The 12,284-nt window shown below is 35.8% G+C and overlaps 1 protein-coding gene across 1 annotated transcript; it reads right to left on the bottom strand.

Moving 5' to 3' along the window:
• Positions 1 to 34: 34 nt before the first annotated feature.
• On the bottom strand, positions 35 to 12,073 carry LOC135690721 (uncharacterized). The gene is made up of 5 exons (XM_065208360.2): positions 11,347 to 12,073; positions 7,258 to 7,399; positions 6,609 to 6,815; positions 4,355 to 4,504; positions 35 to 3,386 (listed from the first exon to the last, which is right to left on the bottom strand). The coding sequence occupies exons 1-5, from the start codon at positions 11,951 to 11,953 to the stop codon at positions 1,805 to 1,807; spliced, it is 2,688 nt and encodes an 895-aa protein (XP_065064432.2). The 5' UTR covers positions 11,954 to 12,073; the 3' UTR covers positions 35 to 1,804.
• Positions 12,074 to 12,284: the final 211 nt, after the last annotated feature.

The raw sequence follows: 12,284 nt of genomic DNA, 5'->3' as shown, positions 1-12,284 counted from the left end.
CACCAATTAGAAATTTCCAACAGAGAGTCAAATGACAATGTACCAATACATTCAATATGGATCCGTTATTCATTGCTATAAAAGGAAACACAAAATACAGTACGGTTTTAAGAATAATTGAACATAAAACACGGACCCATTTCAGAAATGGAGAGGACTAATAAAATATATACATATCAAAGTAAGATATTTCACAATTCATAAATGAAAAAGTGCCGGGAACACAGCAGTGCCAATCAAACAAGCGATAAGAGGATCTCCCTGTTAGCATAGTTAAACGGAAAATATAATAACTGGGCCGGGAGTTTAGGCAAGAGTACATAATAGGGAATTTTGCATCAAAAAGTAGCTTAGTTACATTGTTAATTGTATACAAAATTTTAGATATTTCAATCCAGAATAATAAAATGATTTACTCTACAAAGTTCATTGCAAGGGAAAAACCAGAAAACCCCAATCAGGCAAAATGGATTAAGTTCAACATCTGGGATTTGTATTCTAAGGTTAAGGGACCATTTTGACTGTTAGATCAACTGTTTTGAACATTGCAATAACGTTGGCGATAATGACCTACATTGTCTATTTCAATACAATTAGCAGAGATATAATGGCTGAATAATGAACAACGTGATTTAACTGTCTGTTACAGAGTGCTGTACACGCTCTAAATACAGGAAGGTTTCTGCTTTGGTGTGTAGAACAGTACAGACTTGTAATACAGCATTGTTAATTTCTGAAAATGTATTGAAAATCATGACGATAAGACATTTAGCTTTGTCATATTCCGGTACTTACGGTTTATTCAAAAGGTCATTGTTTTGTTTCACACAGTGGACGTTCATACTTACTTAAATAACGCAACGCTACATCATAATTTAAGCAAAACAACGACTGAATAACAGGTGCGTCTAAAAAATGGAGTATCGATTCAACCAAGATCTACAATCACCCTCCGGCTTAGAAGCATAGTCCACGTATACTTACACTATTAAAATGCTATACCGTAAATCCTCCATTTGTCTCCTCCTATAAACTAGCCCCTAACCAGGAAGTGTACATTTTTAATTACCCCTGCTCTAAAGTAAGCCCCCGCTGTGGAAAGCCAACTTTTGCAAAAATGGTTTTGGTGCATGACAAAGACCACACTCAAAGAAAAGTGAAAAACAAAAAGAAACGAAGCAATATTGGCTGTTTCGTTTTTCGAAGACCACCCCCTCTCGATAAGAATGCCAACCAAAAATCGTCTCAAATTTTAAAGGATTTGCGGTATAGCCTGTACTAATAAAAATAGAAGAATATAAGAAAATGGGTTACATTTCTAGCCACTCCACAAAGCGTTTCATGCATACCTTTTTACGAATAGCAAAATTTTATTAAATGCCCTGTTCGGTGATCTGATTTAAATGTGTTACGTACGAAAGGACACATTACGATATTTCGTTTAAAAAGAATGATTTGTTTGCTTTCGCTAAGTTTTAACAGCATATTTGATCTATATTAAAGTTATAAGAATGTGCTAAAAATTAGAGGATAACTCTTAGAATATCGATCAAGCGTCGTAAAAGTTTGGGATTTTCTTGTTATAACGCTAAAATTCTCAAAGATTAGAAGAATTCAAAACTCAACTAATTACCCCCAAATACTCATTAAAATACAAAAGACGGAGAGTCTCACTTATGCACAATAAGCTGAGTCTGCTTGCATTAAAATCCAAATTTTCGTCTTTAAAAGTGAATTTTAAATACAATAAACTTTATTTTACAGTCTTAGCTATTAAGAAATGAGTTAAGCAATTTGACAATTATCAAATAATTGTACAACATTTACTGTTCACTGGGTCACTAATCACCATGCGACCAACTCTACCGATTGAATAAGTATGTGGGCTGGACCCTGTTGAGTGTACGCGAGAGTTATCGGGCCTGTTTTTGAATGATTTTTTAGGAACTAAAGCTCGAGTCTCCTCAATCGTATAGCAGCTGTTACCGTCTGCATTCGTCATCTCATTATACAGATACTTCAAGCTACTTCTGCTCCCACATCTCGACTGGATGCCATCTCTTGCTCCGTTTGAATTTACTTGCAAAGAATTGCTCTCTTCTGATTCCTGGATAGAGCTGAACTCTTCCGAATCAATTTGCCGATGGACCCGTTGCGATGAACTTATCTTGCGTTCTATAGTTGGGCTTGAAATGCTAGGTGGTCCCTTAGAATTATTTGAAGAAACAGAGTCTCTTGAAGGCAACATCTCGGATTCGTTTGTTGACGCTGAATTTGATTGCAAATTGGTGTCAAGTGATTTTCTCTGAGATTGGTTTATTTCATTCTCAGCTTTTTCATAATTGATACTTGAATCACGGCTGCTTGTTACGTCAGCAGCGCAATGGCGTTTTGCCTCAATAGTTGGGCTGGCCTCAGGGGATATATCTGCTGGGTTTTCTTCTTCTATGGGACTTGCGGAGGAAAGGACTGGAGAATTGCATATGCCGAATGCGAGATGCTTTAGGTTTAACTTCAGAGGGTCTAGATTCTGTTGACTTGATGCTTTCTTGCTGCTCAGGAGAATGGCAAGGTTGGTATCACTGGAACATTTCATATTTTTGAGTAAAGGCAAACGGTACCTCGCCTGATACGAAACTAAATTTGTGTCACTCAGATTTCGCACACGACCGCTCACGCTTGTTACGAAGAGCTTGCTAGGCACATCAAGTAAATTCATGAGGTTAGCATCGTTCTCTTTTTCTCCTTCAAAAAACTTTGCTAGCAAAATCGACGCACTTTCTCTAGCTTTGTGACAACCATTTTGACTCGAAGATTCACTTTTTCCTCCACCGTTTTCAGGAACATTAGGCAAGGTTCTTGCAGCACTAATTGCTGCCTGAATATTAAGACGACGATCCAGTTTCTGGAATTCCTCGTCGTCAGAGCTGCTACAGCTTGAGCGACGGCTGTGAATAGGAGATAAACGACAACCTGGTCGTTTATTTTCGTACTTCCGTTGCCTTCTTGGATGCCGACGAAAGTTTTTCGGGGAATTTCGTGGACTTTCTTCAAAATCCGATTCGTTTTCTTCCGATATTTCATTGAGCAAATTTGGTGAACTTGAAGTCGTTTTCATCATACTAGTTGGATATGTGAGACGATGTGAACGAGGAGCAATATTTAGTGAACGAGGGGCAAGTTCGGTCGTATAGGTAACATTACCTTCGTTAATGCCAGCATCAGGCGGAATTACGTCTGACATATCATCGAAACTTCTCGGCATAGAGTTCTTCCTTTGGTGTGCATTGTTCGGAGAGTTCGAATCCAAGGGACGATGTCGCAGTTCCGGGGAACTGGTGCCTGTGTTCTGATCTTCAAGCTCCACATCAAGAAGATTCGGGTCACTAAAAGTGATAATAAATAGCCCTTTATATATGCGATACAACATTAGCTGCTTAAATGCTGTCAAGTAAATTTTACTCATGTTTGACAAAAACATTTTGCTAGTGTCTTGATTTTGTTTTCAACCGAGCAAAATGAACTGTTCATGAACGACCATTGAGCCTCAAATATGGAATGGCTATCCAAACAAATTGAAATCCGCTGCAAACTTTAAAAACTTCAAAAACATTCGATAAAGCAATGGAATGGCCAAGAATGTAAATATAGGTAGCCCTTGTAATAGTTTTAAATATGTTCACCAAAAAGCTTTTGGTATATTTTAATTTGATTCGATCTAGAGCAGTTAACTTTGCACATACATATACTGCATCGATTGTTAGAGATGTAAATATCGAGTCAAAAAAGTAAACTACAACAACAGTTAAAAGATTCCTAAAAAGTAAATCAAAGGATACGGAACACAGATAAAAAAATTTTGTGGAAGTACAAAGATTTGGTTAGCCATGAATTATGTACATAGTTTCCCGGACAGCAAAACATTCCGATCAAAAAGCGGTTTAATAATTCTAAAGGAAAATTAGGCTTTCAACCAGCTGTTTCGCCATCGTCGGTGACATTCAAAGCGCACTACCAACTGCAAAGAGAAGCAGGATTCGTACACGTGGGAGGGAAGCCCACGCTCAAGACGCCTTTATGTAATTAAACAAAGTTCTGAAATATTTATCAAAGTCTAAAACTTCAGGTCAAATAAGATAGATAGGCCTTGATGATGAAACAGAGTTCTGAACATCTACATGCACATCTACAATAAAATTAATAAAAGTGACGAACCGAGATATATGATAGGACATTCATCAGATATCAAGACCTGAAAATTCTTGTAAATGTAACTTAAAACCTTGGGAAAGAAGAATGTAGGTTGCCCAATGCTACTAATAAAGCGCTTGAGACAGTAAAAGAAATTGTGTACCTTTGAGATCGCGTCTCTTCGTAAGGAAATGACCGCCTGTCTTCAAGCTTCAGGTGAAAAGCGGTAGACCCATAGCTTTTTCTCAATAATTTTTCGGCAATTAGAAAGTACGTTGCAGTTATATGATCATACTTGTTGCCTTCAAGCGACCTGTGGGAAACAAAACAGAAACAGTTAGAACATATTGATTAGACAAAGTCATAAAAGGTCTAACTATAACCAACATTTAGTTGCAAAATTGCAATATTTTTGTTTAAAAGCAGATAACGCAAAGACTTGATCACCTCTTAAAGATAGTTTTGGATTTAAGGATATTCAAATTATAATTTTGCAACATTGTTATTGGGGAAATATTTGTAAAACTGCTGAAATTAACTGTAAGTGTTTCGACAATTCCAAGCAATTGTTAGCTTAAATAGACTGGCTTTTTTTCCATAAAGAACAACAAACATTCCATTTCTTCTAAAGTCATGACGAAAATCACTAAATACACATTTTCGTTTTTCACGGGTTTACACTGCCTAATTACAAGCTGCAGCAGCATCACAAGATGCTAATACTCTGTAATCATTATGCAACACTTTCGGCGTTACAAGAGAAACAATTTATTGCACAATCATCCTTTAAATGATGAAAAGATGCTATTGTTAAATTGAACGATGAAAAGATGGTTCAAATACTGCAAGGCAATGAAAAAGCGCACACAAGCGACCACTGAGCTGCATTATTAAAAGGAAAGGTTACAGAGAATTTGAATATGTTGACATGGTTGCCACGTGAAGTCCACAGCCCATCACATCAATCAGCATATTCTGCTCAAATAGTTCACTAAGATGAGCAGAAATTTTGACTAATGATACTGAGTATCAAATAAACCGATTCATTAAATTAGCCGATAGAAACGAAGTTGATATTGAAAAATAGGTGCATCCTAACAGCAGGCTTTTCGAACGATCATTAAAAATACAGCAGACCCATTTTGATCAGAGCAGCTATCATCCTTGGAACCAGAAACGACTTATGTTAGCAGAGATACTAAGGAAACAAAACTTAAGTGGAACAAAAAAATCAAACCACCAAAAACCAAAGTCACATATCAAAGGAAAACTGAAGATCCATTAACTTACGTAAACCGATATCAGTCTATGTAAAGCTTAAAATCTAAATCAAAACATTTGATTTTGCGAGACTAACTTTGCTTTAAGAGAGTATGGCTGACAGAAGAATTTTTGCGTCTATCAAAAGGATGCAAAACCACTAAGAATACATCAAATTTCTGCCAACAATTTCAAGAAACTTTTTTTATCTTTGTAAGTGCAATTCCCGAAGTTCGCTTATTCTGCATGTGCGAAAGTGGTTATATCTCAGCCGATTTGTAACACATAACATTGATGCCCCATTCTGATCACTGAAGTCCCACGATCTAACTTCCCAATTTGACAATCCTACTTCAAATGAATATGGTTTTTTTAAAATAGCTCATCAAAATGCATAAGTTCTTTTATCAATAAACACTTCTACTGTTCAAAGTTTGCCACTAGAAAATGCTTATCAATTAAAACAAACTATACAAATGAAGGTTCATTAATGTAGAAGAAATTGATAATTAAGGGACTTTTTCTCATATACACTGTATTTTAGGTACTTATTCCATGTGACACCTACACCTGCAACACGCAATGTGTGTTCATCTGCCAGCGCACGGCTCACTCTTGCAGAAAATCGGATAAAAGAAATAATGAGCAATATTCTATGTTGCCTTAGAGAACTGCACAAGCGACTTTAACAGCGCAAGACCGTCTTCTTAAAGCTAAGATTGTTCAGCTTCGAATAATCCGCTTAATTCTTTGGCTTTAGCTGTGTAACGAGTATTTTGACTGAAAAACCCAACATAGCTTTGATGGGATGATTGCAAAATTCAAATCATATTACATTTTGCACTTCTGTCGAACACTTGCAAGCGAAATCCAGCATGACGATTAAAATAAAAGACGCAGGAAGTAGAATGTTACCATACATAGATGACGTAATTACTGTGTGTGTGGGGGGGGGGGCGGCTGTATGGGGGAAGAGAGAAGAGGTGGAAGTGCTAAGAATATCAAATGACAGAACAGATTTCAAAGTATAACCATCATTTGCACTAAAAAGAGGCAACTGATAACTAGAAAATAAGTAACCAATATCATTTCGTTAAATAAGAATCGCAAAACAGCTGGGGTGGTAATTGACGAAAAAGTATTTACGAATAAACAACCTTTTGATTTCTTCTCTTTTGGCAATTTGACCGGCCTCCATTTTTTGCAGTACACTGAGGTGCAAGTCTGGGGTAACATGGAGTTCTGATATTAAAGGTTCTGGTGTCTCTTCTTCTTCCAAAGATGATTGCAGCCAAGGATCATGGTAGATACTCTCTAAACTGGCTCGTTTTGAAGGCTCACGTACCAGCATTCGCGATATCAGACTACAGAAGGAATAATTTGCTAATAGGTTAGCACAAAGGGACTTGGATGTGCGTTACAAGAGTAGGAGAAACTCACAACGGAAATTGAAAACAGTTCTGCTAAATCAGATTTAACATGATGCATTGCGTTATCTAAAGGCAAAAGAATATTCTGAACTTCAGCCTTCCCCTGCAAACACAGCCATAAGAGACGTAGGGGATAGGGGGCAATGACCCCCCCAATCAGGCAAAATATATCGAATTTTAGGCCAACCTAGGCGATTTCTTTTCAGTGAAGCAACAACAAGAGTCATAATATACCTTTCCTAAACGTTTAGGCTCCCCTACGCCCATGCTTGCAAATATTGGGGGAAAACATATAAAACTGTCATCTGATTGTTAAATAGCATTTGATTAAAAAATCATCCATTGGAAAAATATATTTTTACATGGCTGCACAGACCTTTTACATTCTGAAGATAAATGATCTGGGACGTAGTAACTGCAATCCATGATCTTAGTAAGCGTTTCACTGTCATTGGCATGACTGAATGGTCCTTCTCCACACACCATCATATACAATATAACACCCAAACTCCAGACATCTGGAAAACAAAGTAAGATTACACAGTTGACAAACAGTAGGCTTGTTAAAATGAGGCGCAATCCACCTTCGTCGATAAAAGAATGTTTTAGACAGGCTTATCACTCAAAAGCTGAAAAATTATCTGACTATAAGACATGCCTAATTTTTAAAGGTAATCCATTCATTACTTTTACAGTGTTATTATCAGCTATGGTAAGAATCTTGTGAATCCCATTCACATGAGTCTTTCAGATCTGACTGCAGGAAGTTGTATTAAACAATCACCTGCAAAATATTTGCAGCAATACTAGCAGTATCTCCTTTTTTCCCATTGCCTGGACTACACAATAGATCTGTTGGTACATATCCAATCAGCAACATAAGGCAAATTCTCAATGTTCTCTCAATCATAAACTTGGTGTAAAGCCTATTTTTAACTCTGAACAATTGATTGATGGGACATAGTGCCTTTAAAACAGTGCCATAAACTAAACCACACCATACATGAATTCAAGCAGTGAAAACGACTGTATTCATCGTACACAGTTTTCCCAAAGTTGAATTCTGGTAAACAAAAATATTCAGCAGAAAAAAACTTTTGTTTGTATTGCCAACAAACAACATTATCTTAGGTGCCTAGAAAATTTTTCAAGAAATACAGATGGGAAATCAAAGCATAACATTGCCAGTGAAATTACGCAATGATATTGTTAAAGGAAACATTAAAAATGGTATGTAAATTAAACAGTTTAAAACTAGGGATGATTTAGACCTATTGAGAAAATAGCTAGAGACAGGGACAGGTGGGAAGAACTTTCTAAAGTAATTTGCAGCATTGCTTGAGGCAAACAGTGCAGCATATGCAGGCACTGCAAGCAGGAAATGCTATATTATTATTTATTAGAATTTTTTTTTCATCTAGAATGAATTTTCACCTGATCCTACAAAAAAATGACATAATATGACCCCTCCATAATGTGAAATTTCTCTGTACTTTAAAGCAAGTTCTTTTCATGCTTAGTTGGTTGCTGGGGGATATCTCCATTATACTGATGTAACAAGTTCAAAGGGCTTTGGAATTGCAAAAGCAACCTGTCCATATTTGTTAATCTTCAGTTCTTCAAATCCAAAAATTACATATATAATTGTGAAAAAATTTTCAAAGCAGTCACAAAATGATAAATATAAATACTTTTGAAATGACTAAATCAGGAAGAAAAAAGAACTCAATGTTGTTTTATTCAAAATATCCATTATGGATGGAAAAAAAACACACAGTTTATTTTTCCTGAATAGTTTATTAAAATGAAACATCAGCTGATAAAAAAGGCATACACAAGGGGACAGCCATCTCAAAATAATTTTATAATGAACAGACAAAGTTGGTGGTAACAGAATTTTAAATGAGAGCCTCATACAATGCATCTACCAAACCAATATTCTGTAACAAAAGCTAGCATACAGTCATCATGACAAAAGTAAAGCCATTCAACTTGAGAAAAGGATGAAACTATTCAGGATACCCTCTAGTCAATGATGTGAAAAATTGGAATAGCAAAGGGACATAATTATTAGTTAGCAAAACAGCAGCTCAGAAGGTTAGTTAATCAGATGAATTTATTCAAAAGCAATTGGCATGACCCAATAATATCTGTAACAAAGCGTGATTAAAACACAGATCTTAAATTTTATTTTTGAAATCTCAGCAATTCAATAACATTCTTCAAGAAAATACTTAAACCTCAACTTGCAACTTAGAACCAATAACTCCTCTCAAACTTTGATCTAAATATTATTTACTTTTTTTCATACCTAATTACATCTTTGTCTAATCTCTTGCTTGCTCTATATATCTAGCTTCCAATATTCCCTACCTTTTGCTACAGCACATAGTACTATTTTTAGCTTGATATAAAGAAAAAAGTATTTTACAGTTTCTAGCGTAAAATGAGGCCCCATTTTCATCATGTTTTCATAGGAAATCTGATCAAATGTTATTTGATCCTTACACAGATATAAAAAGATACATTTGAAAATGCCCTTTGAAAACAGATGGAAACAAAACAGACCAATATAAAAAGAGCTCAAGTGTTGCTTTCTATCGTAATTAAAAAACTAAATGCTCAAAAGAGAGAAAGCCAAATGATTTTCAAAACCTTTTGAATTGCTGGAAACAAATGTACATTTCAATAACAAATAATTGCTCAAATATTGTGCTTTCAGCGGTGGAGCTTATAATATTTTAGCAATTTAGCAGTGTATATCTTATGAAGAGTTTTTTAGTCTAAATAGTCTAATAAATAGTGTTGACGAAGACATCTGAACAACCTTTGCCCTTGTTTTACTTTTATTTTACTTTCTGGGAACCACAAACCATATGTTCATATCAAAGATATTGGTACTGGTACTTGCAGGGTACATGCTCCTAAATTTTGGAAAAATGCCCTTTTCTGAGGTGTGCAATCTTAAGAACTTTTGGAAAAGTGCCCATCTTGGACAAGTTACTGTTAAATGCTCCTGATTTCCCTGCTTATACTCTTTACTCTTCAGACTTTTACTTGCAAGGACAGACTTAAATATATACCAAAATATGATTCAATACCTTAAAAAATTTGGTCTTCAAAATTGGATCATTGATTTGACTGTATTAGCTTAAGCTACTTACTTTTCATAAATTGGCAATATGACGCAAAGCAATCCCTTTAACAACTCATTCAATAGAGATGAATCAACCACAACTTATCACATTACTAGAACATACATGTTTTTCCATATCTGAGCAGAAGGTGACATCTGGCATTATAAAGTCCAATCTCCAAAAACAGAATTTTGCAAACCATTTTACTTGGTGGCTGGTGAAACAGACATGGAACATAATTCGAAATCATTCAGCCAAAAATAGATGATTTGAAATGATTTGAATTTGATTGAAGGTAAAAGCAGAGAAGCACAATTTTTTATCATTGTTTTGCAATATTGATTTGAAAATCTTAAATGAATTTAGGATCTTGAATTGTTTGAGACAGGTAAAAAATATGGCCACATGTGTCACTGAGCCTTCACGGTATAGGAATAGCTCCATCTGCTAGATTCTTATTGGGAGGTCTTTTTTTATTGGCAGGCATGTAGGGTTTGTATTCAATTTCACATGCTATCTTATGCAGCCATATTCTACTAAATTTATTTCTGGCAAAAACCTTAAGAAATAGAAACTATATAATCATTAATTTTACACAGCTTTAGTCTACTTCTCAAGAAAGATGTGAACTACTTTTACAATGTTTAAAAAACATTTGTAACCTATTATTTAATTTTGGCAGAATGTTTATTGGTTCGTATTGGTTTAGGCTAATAAAGCAACACAAATTTAAAATACCAGTCAGTTACATACAATAACCATTTTATTTGACCGAACAATTTGTTCCAAAAACATTTTAACTTCAGTCATGCTGGGTTGCTATTTAACACTGTATTGTTAAATGCAGTGTACTAAAAAAATTTGCAATGAACTTATTAATGTTTATTGGCGATTCAATCTGTTCTGTCTTTTTGATTTTATCATAGCATTACTCAGATACAATATCGTTTAGGGCACTTTCGTCAAAACAGGGAAACCAAAAAACTTTATTTGTTTAAAAACGTTCTTTGCTGGCTGCTGTCACTACCACCAGACACGGCAGGCTCGCTGTTATGAAAATGTGGTTTATCAAGATCTGGCATGGTGGGTTCAATGTTCATTTTGCTAATGACATTGAAACGAATTTCGTGGCTGTTGTGAGGTTGATTAGTGTCTCAACGGCAACCACTCTTGAGGGGAACACCGAGAGGAAACGTACTGTGATTTCTTACTGCCATTCACGCAAAATGTCAGCTCCAGAAGGGCTCTTTAAGGTTTTTGTCAAATCATGAAAAGTTAGATCATCAAAGTATTTAGCTAGACAGAAATTAAATTTAACCTATACTCACCAACAGCCGGTGGTTCATATGAGTCCCCAAGAAGAATTTCAGGGGCAGAATAGGCCAGTGATCCACAGGATGTAGATAACTTCTCACCCGGCAGAAAGCTATTTGAAAACCCGAAATCCGTTAATTTTGCAACATCCTGAGACTCAAAGAATATAACGTTCTCAGGCTTTAAATCTCGGTGGACAACATGAAGCTTGTGACAGTAATCGATTGCTGAAACAATTTGTCGGAAATAATGTTTTGCCTTCTCCTCATTGATCCCTTTTCCTTCGTGTTTCATGATATGATCATACATGTCTCCACCGTCACCGAACTCAAGAATCAAATATAATTTTGTCGGCGTGTCAACAACTTCATACAACCTAACAACATTCGGATGTTGCACTAGCTTCATGCATCGTACCTCTTGATAAAGATGTGCCCGTGAAACTTCATCCAATTTTGATTTATCAATAACTTTAACGGCCACTTTTTCGCCGGTAAACACATGTCGAGCAAGCTTCACGACAGCGAAATGTCCTGAGCCTAAAGTTCTCTCGATGTCATACAGGCCGGCAATATTTTTATCGATTTTTGGGTAAACTCTTCTTCGATGATGGTTTTCCATAGCAAAGCCTGTAACGATTTGTCAGCATTTGGTTCATATGAACGTACCAACTGTTTTGACAGCCATTACCCGAATGTTATGCTTAGACGCATTATAATTTCAACAAAGGACAACACCAGACCGCAGATTGTTTACCGTCTTTATCACGCGGCAGAAACGCGTGATCTCGCGCTAGCATTTTGTCCCACCGGAAATGCCGGTATGGTATAATTCTGGGTAGAAAAGTTGTCAAAAATATCTTTCATAAAGTTGACTACAATAAACAAAAATTAAAAAATTTATACACTTTTTAAGTAAAATGTTTGATTTTATTGTTCACGGGGCAATATAC

This window comes from Rhopilema esculentum, chromosome 4 (assembly GCF_057945365.1).
Source record: "Rhopilema esculentum isolate cy_ngs chromosome 4, ASM5794536v1, whole genome shotgun sequence".
Lineage (NCBI taxonomy): Eukaryota > Metazoa > Cnidaria > Scyphozoa > Rhizostomeae > Rhizostomatidae > Rhopilema > Rhopilema esculentum.
This window is presented reverse-complemented; position numbering and strand designations above follow the sequence as displayed.